Genomic DNA, 21,389 nt, shown 5'->3' with positions numbered 1-21,389 from the left:
GTTTTCAGTTTTCATAAGTGGAGGCAGAGATTCAGGTGAATGATTTGGCCATTGAAGAATACTCCTTTTCTTTGCCTTGAGAAATTCTTGGGTTGCTTTTGCAGTAAGCTTTGGGTCATTATCCACGTCCACTGTGATGCACTGTTGGATCGGTTTTGCAGCATTTGGTTAAATCTGAGTAGAGAATATAGCCCTGTCCACTTCACAATTCATCCTGCTGCTTCCATCAGCAGTCACGCCATCAGTAAACACCAGTGACCCAGCTCCACTGGCAGCCATTCATGCCCATGCAATAACATTTCCTCCACTGTGTTTGACAGATGATGCAATACACTCAAGCTGTTTTTCTCCTCAATATCTTTGTTTTCATCCGTCCATCTGCTCAATGGGGTCTTTAAGGTATTTTCTAGCAGAGTCGGGACTTCTTTTTCTTGAGCGTTAACCAGTGTTTTTCACCTTGTTGTATTTACATTAATGAAGGTGTCTCTTGACTGACAACGACACGCCCACCTCATTGAGAGTTTTGAATTATTCTTGAAATAACTGGATGCTGTTGTTAACCATGGAAATTATTTTGTGATCATCCACATCATTGTGGTCTTTCAGGCCGTTTGGTGTTGCTGAGCTGGCCTCTGCGCTCCTTCTGTGTAAGAATCACCAGATTGCTGATTTGGTCACTTCTAAAGTTTTTTTTTCTCTCTCTGTTAAGTTTATTTTGGTTTTTCAATCCTAATGATGATCTTTGTCTTTATATCGACATCTCTTTTTTCCTCTTTGGAGAGCTAAAGTGAACAGCTACCAAATTAAAGTTCAACGCTTTGAATTAATTCCAGATGTTTTATCTCCTTAATTTGTGATAAAAAATAATGAGGGAAGATGGAACTGCTTGCCAGTCAACTGTCCAATTACTCTGAGCCTCTGAAGCCTGGGGGCGATGTATAGACATGTATGTGATTTTTAAACAGTTAATACAATACTTTTGTAAAACCTTGATTTAAAAGTCTGCACTTCAATCACATCTTGTTTGTTTGATTTAAAATCCATTGTGTTGGTGCTCAGAGTCAAAATAACAAAAACGGTCTCATTGTCTAAAGCACTTAACCGCACGATTGCATTCTGGAGCAGGATTGGGGAAGTCAGTCACAAGGTTACTTTTAATGACGAGGCTCTGCCCGATTTTATTTGAGCTTTAATTAGCTTTAAATTGTCTTTTTATTTCTTACGTTTGTTACTCTGGATTTATTCTGTTGCTCTTGTAACACACTTTGTAATGTCAATTTTGAAAAGTGCTATGTTAATAAAGTTATTTGTCATTGTGATAACAGCACATCCTTTCATCAGCCACAGAAAGAAGTCACTTTTTTAGCTTTGGTTTTATTTTTGTACCACTTTTGTGCCGCTATGTACATGGCCTCAAAATAAAGGCTATACATGTATAGCAAAAAATAATGAAAGGCAGTGGAGAGTAGAAAATGTGATCTTTATCAAAGAAAAATGGATTAAAGATTCACTATGCATAAAACACCAGGAGGTAAACTTCCTGTTAGAGGTTAATAGAGGCAATAAACGAAATAAAACCTAATGCAATAATCTCGTATTATTAACCAATCTCTGGACATTATATGAATGTCCAATAGCAGTGCCATATAAACAACAGCCTACAGCAGAAAGATCTTAATGGAGATCTTGACCTCAAATCTTTGTCTTGGGCTCTTCTGTACCCCAGGATCAGATATTTAATGCACCTTGGAGAGCTACGACATTTCCCCAGCCCCAGCTTTTGAGGAATGTCATCAATTAGCTTAATGGGGCTGTTGTAATCATCGGTCACAGAGCGTAACACAAACCGTATGTCATATAGGGATGACATGTTTTGGCATGGTGTTCTATCATGTAATGATGTGCCCTATTAAGGTATTACAATCAAAAGTCAAACTTTGAAGTGGAGCTTGTACAAATTATGGTTAGTTGAATAATTAAGGTCTTAATAAAATGATCTTCAACACCAACTGGGTGAAAAAACATTTTGAACTTTTTACAGATTTTTTTGAGTCGACGGGCTTCATGGAAAATCATTTGGTATTCTTCAATGTCGCAGGGAGATGGAAGTTTACTTTCCTAGCCTGCGTTTCTGCTTGAGTTGAGGACGAGGTCTTCCAGCTAAATATTTATGCCTGATGTACCTGTGCAGGTCTGCCACGTGTTTCTGTGTTGTGTGGTTTTGTCATGTTGAATACAAAAGACTTGTGTAGGTGATGAAGCTGTTAGACCATGACATGCGAAGTTGTTTTATTTTTTCTCATTCAGCTCAGCTGTTGATACTGGTGGTGGCCTGGTGGTCGTATGTATGACGTCATTTACTTCAATGCTTGGAGTGACATCATATGTACGGCTGCTAAACTGCTACATGGGACATCAGCTCTCAAACAAAAGCCACTTTTTTAAAACCTGCTTTGTATTTTTTTTTTTACAAACTTTTTATCGAACAGGTAAGGACGACACTTTGATCTAGTCACAATTTGTATTTCCTCCACAGACAACCAGGGGATTGTGGGTTTGCATCTCATTTGTGATATGTGGACACAATCTCCCAAGCAAAGTACTAAATTTCCACAAAGAATTTGGAAAATGCAAGTGCACGAGCCTTCAAGAGGCTTAATTTTCAGCCAAAAAAAGAAGGAAGATAAGTCACAGCAAGATGGGCTCTTTATCCTTCAGTGAACAGCATTATTATCAGAATCAGCATTTCACACAGCGGGCTCTCCATTTTAATGTTACCTCCAAACACAAACAATAGAGCAGAGAAAAGATTCACTGGGAGAAAGTCAGCTGCTTAACGTCCTTTGTGAGCTTGCAAACATTTTAATGAGTTACACAAATGGAGCGTGAGTAGAATTTCAAAGCAGAGTGAAATCCTCATCAGAAAAGCTTTGAAGATGCTTCAAAAACTTTCCATGCTGACTTTTTTCATTTTTTTCTATCCTTTATCCAAATGCACATCTTTATCCAAGCATAATAAAACTCTGAGATATTATAATTGAAACCTACATCACCATTCAAGATGATATTTACCTTTTTTTTGACGATCAAAGAAATGTAGATCAGAGCAGAAACCGCAAACAACACAATGATGCTTCCCTGGCCACGGCACGTATTGCACTTAGTGTAGGGCATGTCCTCCTCTCAACTCTAATTCATGTTGTCTCCACAGTGCAGGACAGCGGAAGGCACTGACTCAATCTCAGACCCATCGCTCAGTCCTCAGCAGAGCATTGTAGAGGGACAAAGTGTGCAGGCGCTGAGCCAGGGTCAATACAGATGTCTCGAGCTGTCTCGCAAAGGCCGCCAAGAAAGCAGAACTGGTGAGAGGTCCCAAATTAATTTCAGGCTTCTTGAGACCAAATCCATTAACTCTGGGAGGGCTTTGCAGGTGGAGTGATGTAAAACTATTGAATGGGACCAGAACAATGTTTGTGTTCTTGTTAAAGATGATAGTGGTACTGCTGCAAGCTAACTGGCCCAATAGGACCTTTAAAGTTTAGGCCGCAAGACGTAATCACATCTGTAGAGACATTATTTTACATTATATTACTCTGACTAAATAAATGAATAATACAAAAAATTTTTTAAATTGTAACATAATGTAGAAAAGACAAGGACATTTTCCCTTTTTAAGTTTTTTCTTTAATAGTATACTTATGTAAGAAAAATAAGTGTTTATGATAGTAATTACACCCCCCCCCTTTTTTTTTCTTTCCTTCTTCGAGGGGTGCGCTGTGATTACATGTGGGATGGTTTGTTGTGCTGGGATGAGACACCAGCCGGGACATCAGTAACACAAAATTGTCCGCATCATCCTCAACTCTACCCGACTGGTAAGAACGTTTTTCGCATCTCTCACTAGATTTACAGCAACAGGCAGTCTGAAGTGAGACCTGCTGGGTAACATCGGGAAAATGGCTAATCATGTCTCACAGAGGCCAGATAGCTTGCTTAACTTTGTTCTGTAAGGACTTAAAATTTCACAGCTGCGGAGTTCTGCTTAGTTTTAGTGTATGGTTTCATGAATTTTATGTCTAAAACTAATTCTGTTATGCATATGTCTTAAACTTAATGGCTGATGCATGGAAACCATTCATCAGCCATTAAGTATCATCAGTTTTATTCATAAAGCAATAGAGTGATTGATGTGAAACTTAGCTGAGGCAGATTATCTATTATGTATTATGTAAATCCCCTCCTCAGGTCAAAGGTTAATGCTTTTGTTTATCACACAGCCTCAGCTTAGTAATACGATCTTAAGACGGTAACCATCTTCATTCAAGCACAACTGTGCAACTGGTTTTGGTGTAACCTGCAGATATCCAAGCCAATAATTCAATTCCATTCATTGTTTATTAATGTTGATACATTTTAACTTCGTACTAACTATTTGCTTGAATGCTCAAATTTGATTGGCCAATCTTCTGGACACTACAAATTTAAAACCAGAAAGATTCCAATAGCAAAAATGTTGTTGCTTGCCTACAGATTATGTGCACTTATATAAAGATATTAGTCTGTAGAGATTAAGCATAACCTTGCATAACTACTTGGTTGCAGATTCATGAAAAAGCCCAATCATATTTGCTTCTGTATGACATGCTAGAGAAAAGATTAGTACACTGTAAACAAGGTAAAACACGATCCTACTGTACTCTTTGAGTCAGGCAGGATAGAAAAACAGATTTATTCATATTGAATTTGACTGTGATTATATAAGTACAATTGATGTTGGGATTGCAGCATTAAGCGTTTCCAAAGAATGTGCAGTTTTTACATTGTGAGTAATACAAGGTTCAATAATGTCTAGTTGAAGAACTCCAGACTCAAGTCATGTCTGATTTAGGAGATGCAATATGACGAAGAGAGCAGAGGTGAAGGAGAGGACAGAGAGATGAATGAGGAATATGTAAGGGTAAAAAAAGACAAGCAAAAGAAAAGAAAAGAAAAGAAAGGGAGGAATTATAAAAATATATAGGGACGCTCGATTCCTGACAGATGGATAGGGAGCGAGAACATGAATGTGGGAACAGAGAAGCCATTTTTGTAAGAGACGGCTCATAAAGGATCTTCCCAAAATGCCTGGGTACCCACATGACTCCTTGAAAGCTGACGCTGCTGATACGAGGTCTTTGGGAAGACGTACAGTTGGAAGTGGTTGCTGAACAGTTAATGAGCTGCCAGAGAGGACTAGGCAGTCGGACTGCAGTTGTTGATGTCAAGAACAAAGTGATCGCACTGATAGGTCCAGCCATGGATCTCCACTACATGTGGTTTAAAACCTGACGTATATGAAATGACCGTACAATTATTCCAAATGAGGACATTTCTATGTGACTAACTTCTGATGATATTTTTCGAGCTAAGTTAAATGCATTTGTTTCATAATGCCAAGGTTCAGGTTTAGATTTATGTGTTTGGGCTATGCCAATGTTTTACTGCTGAAAAACACTGAAAGACGCAGCCAAAGCATACAAAGAATCTCTACTGAACTCTCTGCTAAACAAACGGGAGCAGTAGACTGTGCCTGTAAGCCGTTTAATATAGTATATGAGGCTTTTAGGAAAATTATTGATGGATAATGCTGTTGTAGCACTGCCAGTGAGGCTTTTTCCTTTTTTTTCCACAGAAAAAATGACCAAATATTGTGATGAATCAGGTAACTGGATCCAGACTGGCTCTACCTGTCAACAAACTTTAAAGGACAAATTAGAGGTAATTGATCATTGTTTTGTTTTTTCTCTGAAAGTGATTGAACAAGACAAAGCTTGCATCAGTTTCTATATGCAGCAGACTAATATTTTTCTTTCCCAGAAGGAAATCCCTGATTTTCAAAGAGATGCAGCAGCAGAGCCAACCACGGAGGCTCCAGGGGTTAGCACAGAGAAAATTATCCTTGAGAATGAAAAGAAATGCCAAGAGAAAATGAAGAATGATCCACCTTATAGAAAACCAGGTCAATATATCACATTCATCAGCATCTGCATTATAGGCTAGCAAATTTATGAATAATGGGCCTGTAAACATTTCTTTGCTTTTTTTCCTGGTGTAGGGCAGCATTGTAGTCGTACCTGGGATGGGTGGTTGTGTTGGGATGACACTCCAGCGGACACGTACGCCTCCCGAAACTGCCCTGATTATTTCGGTGACTTTGACCCCACAGGTGAGCAAAGACATTCAAGAGGATTTGCTCATCTGATAAACTGTTACAATATCTAAACATCTAAGTAAGAAGAGGAAGTGTTACACTGTTTCCACACAGTAAGGTCCTCGGTTTGAATCCATGAGTAGAAGAAAATGAATGAATGGATGGATAGTAAAAAGCACCTGTATTTAGTGATGGAATTATTCTTTACAGAAAAGGCAACTAAGTACTGTGGAGCAGATGGGAAGTGGTTTCAACATCCAGACAGCAACAGGACTTGGACCAACTATACGCTCTGTGCAACCACCCATGAGAAAAGGCAGAGGGTAACATGTGCTGAATGTAATAAACTGTTTGATGTGTGTTTATTTGACAGGTCCTTGCACATGGTCCTCAGTTTGTCTGTTCAGTACTGTTCAAAGCTGAAATTTTCATTCTTTCCGCATAGAAACTGAAGTTGCTTGAGAGTGAATATAGATGTCTCCTCAAAATAAAACAAGAGCCACCGTCTACAAAAACAGGTAAACTGATTCTTTCTTCTACACAGTGCTGAGCTTTTACACTACCTGGCCAAAGAAATTCAGTGCCTGGACTTCACAAAATAATTGGATAAGAACCTTCCATTGGATAATTTCTGATGATTAATGTTTTGGTTTACAGGAAGTTATTTAACCTCAAGGGATGCAGTGAGTAGCTTCCAAGTTCGTAAACAGCCATGTCTGGTGATGCATCCCATGGTTGTGAATAAGATGTTACTCTGTTTCAGCAGTCAAATTATCCACCTGCATTAAGCAAAGAAAAACAATGAGGATATTGCGGAAATTACTAAAGCTGGATTAGGAACATCCCGATGCATTATTTAAACCTGGGAGGACTGCTACGAGGAAGAAATGTAATCGGGGAAAAAATTCTGAATATGGTGAAGTGATCAGAGGTTATGTAAATGTTTGGTGACATCAAATCATTAAAAAAAATTGTAAATAATCCACCAGCACAACTCACAGCTATGTTTACTGGTGAAAGTAAGAGCATTCCCAACAAAAGAGAACAGTTGTGCAGCTTTAAGAAAAAATACTTATCAGTGAAGCGAATCGCAAAAAAGCCTCATTTTCCCAGGTAGCATAAAGATCGGACTTTGGAGCAACAGAAAAGTCTTCTGGTCTGATGAGTCCAGATTTACCCTGTTCAAAACTGATGGACAAGAACGGTAAAAAAAATGAAAGGTGGATGTGGTGCTCGTGCCTAATGCCTACCGTAGAACCCAGTGGGGGAGGTGTTGTGATCTCCGGTTGCTTCAGTTGTACAGAGCTCAAATGACCACCTGAATATTCACCAGATGGCAACATCATCATTCAACAGGCTCAAACTGTGAAAGAGTGGTTCATGGACCACAAGACATTAAAACCACTGAGAATCTTTGGGGTGCAGTGGAGAAGACTGTACCCAGCAGGCTAACGCTCCCTTTGTCAGTACAAGATCTTGTCTAAAACACAATGCAACTCAAGATGGAAATAAATGTGACGTTGCACAAAACAATGCCAAAGTGACTGCATCAAACCTAAAGATAGTCCAACTAAATATTAGTGTGTCTTGTTTTTAGCCAGTGAGATTTCCCTGTAATTATAAGTTTCACGTTTATCCATGTGAATTTGAGACCTATACACATTTGCTATCATGTTTTGTGGGTCCTACAGGACTGTACTGCAACCGTGACTGGGATGGCTGGTTGTGCTGGGACGACACTCCGGCAGGAACCACGGTCTCTCAGAGCTGCCCTGATTATTTTTCTGACCTTGACCCCACTGGTAGGTGGTAAAATTCAACACGGTTGCTTGTTTAAAGATTTGCTGCTTTCCTGCTAACCTTTTTTCGTCTTCTATGAATTATATTTTTAAAGAAAGAACTCAATGAGTGTTAAATTGTGTACAGTGATATATTTATACATAAGCATTCTTTTTAGAAAGGGCATCCAGGTACTGCAGAGAGGATGGGCAGTGGTTTCGCCACCCAGAGAGCAACAAGACATGGACCAACTATACACTCTGTGCCATCAACACTAAAGACAAGTTAAAGGTAATGTAACAATAATGTGCAATTATTCCATACCGTTTTTCTCCTTGGTCATTGTTTAGCTTAACTGAGCATGACTCTGTGTGTGTATGTGTGATATTAAACTTCACTAAAATCAAGGCAGCCGCCCAGTTTTCCAGGGACACTGAGGTCAACGGTGCCGACGAGGCCACGGTCAGTCCCACGGCTAATCGGGAGCAGCAGGAAATAGTGAGGAAAAAAATCCTCGACAACCAGTACAAATGCTTCGAGAAAATGAATCGAGATCTGCCTTATAACAAATCAGGTAACAAGAATATCAAATGAAATGAAAATCTGGGGTTCTCTACTCCCCTCTTAATGTTTAAGTGTCATCACACTGTGTCGATGTTATAGGTTTGTACTGCAGTCGCAACTGGGATGGCTGGCTGTGCTGGGACGACACTCCAGCGGGAACTTACACTTTCCAAAACTGCCCTAATTATTTTCATGACTTCGACCCTACGGGTAAGCAGCGAGACTGAAACATTGAGCTCCTTTCAAGTTCTTTTGATTTGAAGCGATTGAACTTAGTTCATGACCGATATGTTCAGAAAAAGCAACAAAGTATTGTGGAGAGGACGGGCAGTGGTTTCGTCACCCGGACACCAACAGAACTTGGTCTAACTACACACTCTGCAATGAAAACACCAATGCCAAGCTGAAGGTAATTTATTTCAAATTTAAAACTATTCTGCTATCATTAATCTGCTGCATTGTGGCCACAGTGTGATGGGTCAGCATAATAGTTTCCTTTGTGCCAGGGGCTCTGCACTACCAAGATTCATAACTCTCCCATACTGGTGTGATACTGATCTAAAATAGCATAGCTGACATTTCAGACCACGCATGAGTTTGATGCATTTGTTTACATGACAGGCAGGAAGGCTTAAAATTACATTATTACCTGCTTACAGTTAGAATTTGTACATGTAATGGTCTTATCTCATGGGGCCAAGTCCAGACAAAGTAGGTTTTGTTTGACTGAACAAATAGAGTTTGCATTTATTGGAAGCTTGCTTCCAATAAATGCTTCCCAATAGCCTGTGCCACAGGCTATACAGTCACAGGAAGTCTCCTTAGTAATAGTGTTACGACGACATCTTCACATATTAACAACCTTCTCATCACCAACAGCCCACGGCTACAAAATGAAGCCTTTAACAACATTTTCCACATGAAAACCAGACCAGAGCCTCACAGAACTCTCACTGGGAATACAAACACCCAGATGGACTGTTTGAACTTTAGTAAAACATTTTTGAAATGTTTTAATTAGTAGTGACTGTGCCTCTTTTATGGGCAAGCATGTTATTATCAACTCTTATGCCAAACCATTTGTGTTTGTGCAAAAATGTTCAGCAGCTGGCTTTAAATTTGGATCTGGAATCTTTCTGGATTTGTTGACCTTGACCATTCATAATCTCCCAAAAGCCGTTTCAATTTTGTTGTCATTGCAATTTGTTTTGTTTACTAATGGATATTTTGGCTATACGGTGAACAGAATCTCATCAGCATGGTGTTAGAGTTAGACCTGGGGATTAAATTGTGCCAGAGATAGAAAATGTTTGCAGCACTAATCATAACTGACTGATTGATACCTCTACCTGCTTCGGTCATTCAAATAATATTTTATCTTGATTCAAACATTCCTCTGTCAGCTCCAGTTAATTTCTTACTTGAATTTTTTTTTTTTAAAGATTCATATTTGTGGGAAAAGTAGAAAAGTCAGGTTTTGTTTATCTCTGTTACATGTGTGTTTGATCGTAGGGGGGTTAAAATGTTCAAATTTATTGTTGTTCGATTGGGCTGCACAGCTGTGGTCCATTATGTTTTATTGTTTGACAAATTATAATCCTCACTGGGAACACATGGAATCGAATGGTGTAAAGTTACCTCTTCCCACACGGCGCTTAACAAATGTATCAGACCCAATGTAAGGTCTATGTATTAGCTGCCCTAAATTAAGAGTACTAGTAATTAGAAAGTCCTTTTTATGCTTTGGTAATTGTTAATCCACCAGTATACGTAAGCTCCTTAATTGAAATTATGCTGCAAATGCTAAATTATAATTATTGTTTTACAAAAAAGCAGACTAAATAGTAAAGCACATTATTATTTTTAAATTAAGGTGCCAAATTTCATTTATTTACTTGCATTCCTGAACACAAACATATTGAACGTTATGCTTGATTAACTTCTGACTTCTCGGAGAAGTAGATTGCGCCCTCTCAAATTTGGTCACTAGGCGTTCCCCGACTAGTTGGAAAGTGGTTACTGGAGGCTGCGGTGTGAAATCGCTTGCAAAGAGTTTGCTGCCCCAGAGTCTTACCTACAAAAACGACAGGCAGCTGTTGCAGTCTTCTAGTGACCAAAGCAATTACAAGGGATCCCTTTGAGACTACTTTCACTTAGCAACAGAAAACAACCACCGAAAACCGATTGCCAGCTATTTGGGGAATATTCACTTATAGGCAAGTGATTGGCAGGCAGTTGCTAACCCATCTCTAAGCCTGTGTGAGAAAATTATAATGAATAAACATGAATAAACTTCAAAGCTAACAGCATTAGTTTGGAAAATAATGAGAATGGTTTTCCTTCTCCTGTTTGCCTTTTTACTCAAACTAACTAAAGTTATCATTGAAAATATCAGTATTGGAAATCGGGTTCAGGATTGTGAAAGTGCAACAACATTTCTTGTTGAGCGTTTTGTCCTAAAAGTAAAAACCATCAAATTAATTCAGCTGAATTTTGTGGTAGACCTGAAAGTTAGCTTGTCGATAAGAAAACATGTTCCTTTTGTCTAATAATACACAGTATCTCTATCTTTGTGTTCTTTTGTTTTGTTTTACAGTCCGCCTACATCCTGTTTTACATGGCCATCGTGGGCCATGCTTTATCCATAGCCTCCCTGCTTATCTCTCTGGCCATCTTCTTCTACTTCAGGTAAAAGATTCAATGTGATGCTCCTGTCCTACATGTGAGACTGCAGCACTGTGAGAATGCAGCTGTAGTTTGATGACGCAATGATGATTAATAGGTGGTGTTGTCATCCTTAATGACTCATCATCTTTACCTGACATGATCTGACAGGCACAGTGATGATGTTGTCCTTACTCATTATTAGCACGATTCTTGTCTTTGCCTTATTTGGAGTCAGCAAAATATGAGACAGACTGTAATAACAATATTATTCCCTGTCATAAATTAATGCAAAGTATCAATCTGACACTGCAGTTTCTCTTACACTATAGTCATACTAGGAAAAACAGTGGCTGGAGATGTCGCATAACCACAATTATTAGAACTATCTATAATGAACTTGTTGTCTTTGAGGACCACTCACAGTCAGTTGCCATCTTCAAAGGGACTTTGCTGCATCAAAATGGTGATAAAGTGGCAATAAAACAGAGTCAGTATGCTATCAGTTTGTGATTGAGTAGCGTCAAATTGGCAATTAAATGCAATTTGTTTGGGATAATATGGTGATTCACTGTGATAAACTGGCAGAAACTGTAAATTTACATTAGCTACTTAAGGGTCCACCCAGAACCTCATAAATCTGAAACAGATTAGGGACATAGTTGCTACAGGATGGTGATTAAACAGCAAAATGATGCCGTGACTCAGGATCTACATAGGAACATAACCCGAATAAAAACAACTGGCAGCTGGATAGCAAAGACACACAGATGTCACAGATGAGTTGCACTCCTCAGCACAGACTGACTCAGACTCATTACGACATGTTGGCAATCTGTCTGTGTTTTTAAATCAGCAGTTTTTTGCAGCAACTCACCAATCTGAGAGTGTTGCACTTGGTCTGAGTCAGACTCCCACCAGGAGACCTGGCAACCCTGATGACTCTGGCAATCCCATTGTGATCCAAGGTGGTTGCCCAGGGGTTGAGTCTCAGCCTCTAGACAACTAGTTGGTCAGTGCAACTATTTGCAGCTTGTTTCTGGCCTAAAAAAAAGTCTGTGCAATCACCAGAAAACCAATATTTCAATTCAATTCAGTTTTATTTTTATAGCCTCATGTGGATTTATATTGTAAGGTAAAGTAATACTAGTCTACTAAGTTGTCCTATTTCTTAGTTTGTCTGAGTCATTAAGGTTATTTCTAGAATATGTAAATAATTTCTTTACTTTCTCACACATCTTCAGATTTTTGTGCATAGTTAAAATTCTGAGCAGAATGTGTTGGTGCTTTGCACCTGAGTTTATTGCTCATTATAGATGTTCATCCATACGGACGCTTAATCCCAGCAGAAGAGAATACAAAGTTAAGCGGTGTGCTTCAGCTGAAATTCAATTAGATAAGAGTTAAGAATAACAAACCAGATTAGAGAGAAAGAAATTGAATATTCAGTGAATAATCTATAATATTTTAATGATTGTGCCACAAAATAGTTGTGAAACTTTACGTTTCTCTGGGAAGTGAGGAGCTTAGTGTTATTTCAAAAGAACTGAGGCTTTTCATTTAATTGAAGCAGACACTCTGAACACGAAGCATGTGGCGACAAATAAAAAAGACGCTTTTTACATTCTGAAACAATATTTAGAAACACTGGCTTGTTGGCCCTGTGGTTGGCGATTGTTGCAGTTATAAATTTGATGTGCTGAAGTCTGCTGACCTCCTAAACACAGCTGTTATCCAGAACAGATCTTGTAAGAGACCGTTATTGTGCAGCAAAGTTTTATACGCACTCATAAATCTAGAGGCTGAGTTTGGGGCAGGTGCATAATCACAAAACCCGCTGACCCACCGAGAGTCAAACTCTTCAGCTGCAGAGCAATTCAGTGGCCAGTCAAGATTCATCGAGATTAAAGTCCTAACAAATTAAGATTTCAATAAAATAACAAGGTGTTTGGCTGAAACCGTCTTATCTTTTTTTTTTCCTCTCTTTGCAGCCATTACTTAATATATTCACTGCCAAAACATTTAAATTACTGGATTTTGTATTATAAGATCCAGATGTGAAGCTCACAGTGGTATGTGATGCTGTATAGTCGCTACTCTGTTATTTACAACTCTACATCAACGCTGTCAGGATTCCCAGATAAAAATACTCCAGTTTTCTGTGGAAAAATGGGGGCTGGTGGAAATTCTGACACATACGTTGGGACCTGTGACAGTTGAACGATGCTGCCATGGCCCCATTTTTGATAAGTCCTCCCTATATAAACTACATAGTTTAAAAAAAAAAACATTTTATGGGAAGAAAATTGGGTTTACGTGTAATGAAATGGGCTGTACTGTATAAATAAAACTTACATAAACAATGAACAATTCCTACATTTCCTTTTTTGTCAGGAATTGGAGGAAGAAAAATGCCCGAATATTTTTACATGGCCGCTGTGAAAATGTGCTGCCCTGTGCTATTTTTCAGGACATTTAGTGCTTTCATTGGTCTCAGGGGGATTTATGAGTCATCAAAGATAAAATTGGCCATGAGAGGTATATGGATACAACTTATTTAACTGTAAAATGGGTATTTAATGGAGGGTATGTTCTGTAAAAAAGCAATTTGCTACAGGACTCCATTCAGCTCTGAAATGCAGTCTGTTTGATTGCTGTCAAGAAAAAAACCCATCAAAAGCAATAATAATAATACTGATATGAATGACTTTGATTCTAATAGTTGTTTTCACTTTGCCCGTAATGCATTTTATTACGCTATTAATCCTGAGTGGCCAGTCAAGCTAATGCGAATGCACCCTTGGGATCCATTATGCATTATTTAACAGCACTTCTAGCTTGTTCAGGCCATTTAGAGACAATCCAGCTCATTGATCCACACTTTTTTTTCTTTGACAGCTGCAAAAAAAATCCGTTTGAGATGAAAGATAACAATTATGTGACACTTCACATCTCATTAAACTATCAGCCTGCTAGTCACTTCTCTTTCCTGTGCGTGTCATCGGTTGCACCAAGTTTTTGTGTTCTTTGATGTTGTGTGTGACTGAAAAGGTTTTATTCCACATTTGTGAACAATATTATCAGCATTTTAATTAATCCTTGCACGCAGGAGTCTGAGCTGCCAAAGGATCACCCTCCACAAGAACCTCTTCTGCTCCTTCGTGCTCAATTCTGCCCTTACCCTCATCCACCTCATTGCCGTTGTCAACAATCCTGAAGTGGTGGCCAGAAATCCGGTGAGTAGATCCTCTCTTACGTATTTACCGTGACTTCCATGTAAACTACTGGTAGCTGTCACCTGCTAGTGACCAAAGCAATGACAAGGTTTTTGGTGCAGCACCTTCTTTGCGACTGAGTTTATCAGGCGATGGCCAATAACCAACTGGTTTTATAATTCACCTTTTCCCTAATGACCGGAGGTTGCCCCAGGTTGCCAACTGGTCTCTAAACCTGTATGACAGGACCTTATTCCTCAGATAGCTATACTTACAGCACAAAGTCACCTGAACACCTTCAACATTTATTTCAAAAGATTTCCCCAACACACAAAATCATAAAAGAGTGACTATTAGAGTGGTTTGCATGAGAGGGTCATGATTTCCCAGGCTTCAACTTTGATGACCAACAACCTGTAACAGTGACACATTTATTACCTGAACTCTACCTGTAAAGTGAATCATTTACTCTTTCAGTCTGAAAAGGGAAGGAAAAGCCTGTCTTATGTCTTAATGCAGGGACTCCTCTGGTTGCAGACTGTGCAGAAGTTTATTGGAAACGCCCCTGTTGCTCACTTGACTTATGACTGCAATGAAAAGTTTCCCTGATGAGTTTATGGTCATGATCACTATTCTCAATTCTTATTTAAATCAGCATGGTGTTCCCTTTGTAAATCGTGCTCCCATTAGAGTAAAAAAGAATGATAAAGCAGGTTAAGCTTTATGGTGTGCCTACCTTGGTTTACAGGCTGCTACTGTGTGCTCTACCAGTGCAGACTCAGATCCACCCCAATTTCAAAACTACATAATGCCAACATGCTTAAAGATATAATTCCATTAACGACTCTATGACGTAAGGACCATGATGGAAAATCATTTATGTACAGTATGAATGCACTGCACAGTGAACATCAACCCTGAGTCACAGTGAATGGCTCGAACTCAAGGAAAACAATTTCAGTTCCTGTAACCAGCGGCTCATTCAATATTTTTTGGACACGCTTCAGTTCAGTAAGTGCTAAGTACTTTTAAATAAACTGATTCTTGTGAATTAGAACATCTGGAGGTCCTGGAAGCAGCTACGTGACATTTGCTAAATGCTAACGGTAGCACACTCAAATCCTCACAGTTGCAGTGCTAGGCCCCTCCTGCTAGATTTAACATTGACTGCACTGTCTTTAGTTCAGCGTGTTAAGATAATAATAATAAGTCTTTAGCTATAATCGAAAAATACTTTTGAATACTTTATATAGCATTATTAGATTTTTGTTTTCCGTGTATTTCGTTGTCCATATAACCAAGATCACATGGCTGACTGACCCACTGACAAACCTGAACTATAAGACACTAGTGCTTGTTAGGAAAAGGAAAAAAACAAAACACCATGCAGGTTGGTTACAAAACATGCAAATGTATGTATTTGTATTTAATTTATAACATAATCATATGAATTATTAATTATTAAGTAATTAGTTTACAATTATAATAATGTATATAATTATAATTCATTCATTTATAATAATCTATTGTTTCATTCAATTTATGCAAAGCCAAATAAAAATGTGAACACTGTGGTAGCATTTTTTTTATTTTTAATTGTAGTTGATGTGCAGGACATGCAAAGTGGGATCTGGTCTCTTTCTTGATATTGAGCTTTTCTAAAACAGACCCTGCTCTGCAACATCCTGGAATTGCTACACAATCAACGTACAGTTTTTGCTTCTCTCTTTTTATCCCTGTGTAGGTTCTCAGTGATCCAGGTCGTGGGAATCCAAAATAGCTTGGAAAAAAAAGTGACTGGATTTCTTTAAGTTTCTTGAAGACATTTCACTTCTTCAGAAGCTTCTCAGATGAGAGCTGAAATGTCTTCAAGAAGAAATCTAGTTGCTTTTCTTTCCAAGCGCCTTAGATTCTCTTTTTATTCCATTTAACTTTTTGCCTTTCGTGAATTGTTTGAAATTCCGAGGTCAGCTTAGGTAGAGGTAATAAATCTGTCTTGTGGGAATGTCTTGATATCAGGACTGAGCATAAATTTGTACGTTACTTGTGGAAATCAAAATAACAAACGCTTGTTAAGCTGCTGCTTGCTGCTTCTTAAAAGCTGTTTTTGCAGAGATTCACTAACTCCAGAAAAGGATCATATTTTTTGTTTTACTGCCACATAAAATCAAACGCATTCAGTCCCTCCAAGTCAATAACTACTGACAACATGTTGTTTAAAAAACGTACAAAAGATTGTAAAAATAAACACCCTCCTTGCAATGTGTAATATGTTTAAAACGGTCCTAAATAATTTTAAAAAAGAACTTTAGATGATCAAAGTGCCATACAGCAAAAAACCCAGCAGATAGGATTGTAGAGTTTGGCTCGCATTGCGCACAATCGCATCAGCCATATCCTGCTTTCAGCTGGAGTATCGCTTGCCTGACAAAGCACTGGAAACATCAAGGACGCAGCAGAGGCTTCAGCTGGGTTTTAGTTTGTTTCTAAGTCCTACTTCCCCCCCGTTCAATGAATCTGTCTGGCTCAGGCTGAGCTGAACGTATCCAAGATGCAGACAGAAATGACAGCCGTCATAATCAACGTGAGGAAACGTGTATTTGTGCGGTGGCCCCCTTTCAAATCTCCCCCTTGTCATCATTTGTCAAAAGGTTTGTGTTGAATCTGTTACTTTCTGATGTAGTACGGTCAAGTTGTGCTAACTTGCTGCAGCATGTCAAAATAAAATTAGTTACCGTGGCCTTGGTTCTCGAGGCGGGAGCAGACAGAGAGCGCACAAGCGCCTCTGGTTGGGACCCGTGCGCGTCTGTGAGGAAACATTTCTGAAATTTACTGATGCCAGAGTGAAACTTATGAGCATGTTTTCAGTGCTGGTAATTTAGGAACGGTGGATTGCAGTAGAGATTTGCACTCTAGGAGAAAACAAGCTCTTTGTTGTCTCTCTGGAGTGGTAATAGAGTCTGGTTTGGCCTGCCAGCATTATGTGGGAGTGAATCCCCAAAGCTTATGTCAAACCAAGGAGGAGGCTGAAAACATGACAAACACGTACATGATCTATAGCAGCTTGATTTGTTAACCAGAACATTGTTAGTAACTTAAGACAAACCTTGGTTAACTGCAGACCTGAATTAGTGAAAACTATGCGCCCTTAACTCGCAGATACTGACAGCAGCGGCTGTCTGTTATAGTGAAGTGGAAAGGGAAACGTATGAAAGGAAGGGAGAAAAAATATGGCGAAGAGTTTCAAAGTGAACAACTGTTGTGTGTTTTGAGCTAAGAGGACCTCAGAGAGCAGTTAATAGCAATGCCAGCATCTCTGAATTATACTGCGGCTGCACACATGCTCTTTCACCACAGGACTACAAACCAGAAACCCCAATGTGAATATTAAAATAAATATATATTCCTAGGAAGGAATTCATCTGTCTAGGTTTTTCCATACAAATCTTTCAGGGATTTCAGGATATGAGAGCATAATGAAAACACAGCTTTGCTGATGCCAGTGATAACCAACCAACCTTTTTATATAATTTACAGAGGTGAGTGTGATAGCGGTAATGAGCAACAGCTCAAGCAACGCTTCAGCAAGTGGCCTGAAGAGCAGAGCAATCGTCTGGCTGATTAATTTGAAACAATCTGCAACTGTAATTATTACACAGTGAAAAACAACTTTTTATTAAACATCTGTCTTCATCCCTGTTTGTTTGCAGTTAGAGATCGCACATACATACTCAAGTCATGGACAGCATAAGAGGTGGACATAGATACTAGGGGTGCAACGATACACAAAATTCACGGTTCGGTATCGGTTCGATACTTTTTCGATACAAAAAAATGTTCATGCCTTTTTAATTTGTCATTTATTAAAATTATAAATATATATTTTAATTCAAAAGTACAGTTTTTAAATTTAATGTTGCTGAAACAACAAAGTAATAAAAAAATTAATCTGATTGAGGAATCACTCATCTTTGGAAAAGAGAGTTTATTACAGAGAAATGGCTCTTTCCAAAATAAAAGCTATACTATGCGCTGCTTCTGGGCTATATTCTCAGCAGCATATTAAACATATCAGGTCTCCATAAGGAGAATCATGTGCTAACGGCTGTCTAAATGACTCGGGTAAAGTTTGTAGCATGCATGCTTGTTGTTTTTGTCTGCTTCCACTTGTCTTTGCACTAGAATGATGTCGGAGTAAATGTGCAGTCATATTCGTTGTGTTCCCACTAGTGCTGTCAGCGTTAATCTCATTGAAATTATGTTAACGCCATAACATGGCAAATCTCCGTTAACGAGCTACCGCGGATTGCCCCGTGCGTGGGGCTGGACGGCCAACACGTTAACGAGCTAACTGCGCTAATGCAGTAGTTCCTACCAATGTAATTGAGCATTGCGTGGCACATCCGACATACTGTTTTACTTTTGTCCATGACGCGCTTACCATCAGGGTCATACGTCACATGAAAACCAAAATAGTTCCAAACGCCAGATCTGAATGAGGGTGGGGGAGGTTCAATTTACCATTTTGCAACAAGAGCTTAACTTCTGTCTCGCTAGCTTGCCCTGCGCTCAGTGAATCTGCGTTCGACTACTCCGCCTAGGCTGCACTGTCGAGCGCAGATCCACTGAGCGCTCAACACAGACAGCATCGTCAGAAGAAAAGTTGATAAAATAAATTAAAAATGTTGTATTGTTCGATACATATGCGTACCGAACCGAAAGCACTGTATCGAACGGTTCAATATCCATACGAGTATCGTTGCACCCCTAATAGTGTAAAAAAATTGTACAACTGCATAAATATAAAATTCGTCCACCATGAAAATGGCTAAAACATTCAATACCAAGTAGCATCACGTCACGTGATGTCTCCAGCAAAACAATTTCAGAGAACTGAGTCGCCACTGTTTCTGTGGAGGTGACTGTCTTCTAGGCTGGACCCACAAAGCGCTACACTAAGAATCAGAAAAAAAAAAAGAAAAAAAATTGCATTAAAGTATCAAACATAAATAGTGGTGGTTTCCTGCTTTAAGCCTCGAGATTAGTGTTTTTGCTTTTGTCAGCTTTATTACTATTGTAATTCTCTATTTTCTTGTTGTCTAAAGGAAATATTAATCCGCTCCAAGATGTAAAAAAGACAAAAAGTTTTTAACTCACACTCATTAATTATTATTATTATTATTATTACCTTTATTATACCATAATGTCCCACTGAGATCACAGTCTCTTTTACAAAAGACACAAACAATACACATTAAAATTAAAATTTTAACTGGATTTTTATAAGACACATCCACAGGTCTCCTTCACTGCATTCATTATCATGTTTGTAAATTCACCGACAGATAGAGGCCTGTTTAAACTTGGGTCAGTCTGTTAATTATTCCATGTTCAAGGGGCTTTGTGAGAAAATGCTATTTTCCTTTCCAGTTAGGTTTAGGTATCAGTTTAAAATCTTGGTTCTTTATGAGGTGAAGCCCTCAATTATCGTCAGTGTGCTTCACCCCAATTCTCCAAGCTGGATCCTTAGGCCTGCAGATGGAGGTCTTCTTGTGATTCCACGTATTTGTCTGGAAACAAGTGGGGAGACTGTGCATTCCCAACGTTACCACACCAAAACTGTGGAACAGCTCACCACCCTCTCTTTGCACCCTTGACTTTGTGACATCCTTTTAAAAAACAGTTTAAAACTCATCTGTTTTTGTTGGTTTTTGTGTCTTCATTTGGAGCTTGTTTTTGGTGTCTCTGTAAAACACTTTGTGACTAGTTTATTGTTGTTAAAACTGTATAAATACATTTTTACATCTTGGTTTAAAAAAAAATAGATGTGACGAGGAGCGGTGGGTCTGACCGTAAAACTGTTCGCTCATTGGCTAATGACTTGTCAATCACAAGTTGTTAGTCAGGGAGCATACCGCTGATAATCCTGCTTTAAGAAGCATGAATGTGAAGACTTACAAAAAAGACATTTTTATGCCATATGAAATGAGTGACTGAACCCATAAACCCATAAAGGACCCCCACTCTCTCCCCCAAACAGCACAGAATAGGATAAGTGGAAGAAAATAGGTAGATGCTCAATAGTTTTTATAAATAGTATCTTAGACTGTAGAGAAGCACTAATATATTGCATTGGTAGTTGCAATTTGTGAAATTACCCATTACCCTCTGGATGAATGCACAATTGGTGCCATTTTGGCTTTTGCTAGAACCACATAATCCAAACTTGGGCGCAAGGGAAGTGGAAGCAATCTGCGTTTGGATGAGTGGGGAAAAGCCATGAAAGCTGATGTGACTGGCAGAGATTCCCGTCCAAAAACATGCTTCCGTAACGAATCTCCTGAGATTCGGTAATGACAAATGTTGTGGAAGTTAACTTATTTTAGGAGAAAAGTTTGTGAGATTTTTTTCTTTTCTTTTTTTAGTAGATTCTGAACACAGGCAGGTTTATTGGTGCCTGTCTGGCATTTATTAGAGGAATTATAACTGATGGCACTGCACCAGATACTCTTGATAATTATGGCATTAATCAACTGTTTTGTTTCTTTTTTTAAACGGACATACCAAGAATGTGTCATCAAGTCATCATCTCTTATCATAACGTCTCAATTCTCAATAAAAGGAACTGAAAAAATAACGAAACACGATGTCGCTTTATGGTGGATGCATAAATAGAAAATTGCACAGCTCTTTATAAAACACTAATGTGGAGCGGGGCTTTGATCCCACTGCTTTGTGAGACGAACACAATCAAAGAGGGCTCCAAATACAAAGAGAAATCATGATTCCCAACTTAACCCACCACCGACGGGGGTAAATGAATAAACATCCTCTCAGTATGAAAAAGAATAATACTGGCTAATGATTTTGTGCCACGAGTGCTGAAACATCCCATTAAATCTTTTTTATGTCTCCTGCTGAGATGATGTCACGACTGTTTCAACTGGATCATCTTATTCAAAAAAAAACAAAACAAG

General features: G+C 38.8%; 1 protein-coding gene and 1 long non-coding RNA gene across 4 annotated transcripts in view; both read left to right on the top strand.

Moving 5' to 3' along the window:
* The window catches only part of calcr (calcitonin receptor), a 67,746-nt gene that overhangs the window by 31,749 nt on the left and 14,608 nt on the right, over positions 1-21,389 (top strand). For 2 of the 3 annotated variants that reach the window (XM_040020807.1, XM_040020808.1), the window contains 14 exons: positions 3,212-3,362; positions 3,768-3,875; positions 5,672-5,757; positions 5,857-5,998; positions 6,095-6,205; positions 6,401-6,513; positions 6,636-6,708; positions 7,882-7,992; positions 8,148-8,260; positions 8,378-8,543; positions 8,633-8,743; positions 8,830-8,942; positions 11,130-11,221; positions 14,307-14,433. In XM_040020807.1, the coding sequence (XP_039876741.1) occupies positions 3,212-3,362; positions 3,768-3,875; positions 5,672-5,757; positions 5,857-5,998; positions 6,095-6,205; positions 6,401-6,513; positions 6,636-6,708; positions 7,882-7,992; positions 8,148-8,260; positions 8,378-8,543; positions 8,633-8,743; positions 8,830-8,942; positions 11,130-11,221; positions 14,307-14,433 (1,617 nt within the window). The remainder of the gene's footprint in view (positions 1-3,211; positions 3,363-3,767; positions 3,876-5,671; positions 5,758-5,856; positions 5,999-6,094; positions 6,206-6,400; positions 6,514-6,635; positions 6,709-7,881; positions 7,993-8,147; positions 8,261-8,377; positions 8,544-8,632; positions 8,744-8,829; positions 8,943-11,129; positions 11,222-14,306; positions 14,434-21,389) is intronic. The other variant, XM_040020809.1, reaches the window with a different exon arrangement.
* On the top strand, positions 16,194-19,408 carry LOC120726833. Its single transcript, XR_005694383.1, has 3 exons — positions 16,194-16,205; positions 19,071-19,074; positions 19,187-19,408. It is a non-coding gene; the product is annotated as an uncharacterized LOC120726833 (long non-coding RNA).

This window comes from Simochromis diagramma, unplaced genomic scaffold (genome assembly GCF_900408965.1).
Source record: "Simochromis diagramma unplaced genomic scaffold, fSimDia1.1 OVJJ01000753.1, whole genome shotgun sequence".
NCBI classification, from domain to species: Eukaryota; Metazoa; Chordata; class Actinopteri; order Cichliformes; family Cichlidae; genus Simochromis; species Simochromis diagramma.
This window is presented reverse-complemented; position numbering and strand designations above follow the sequence as displayed.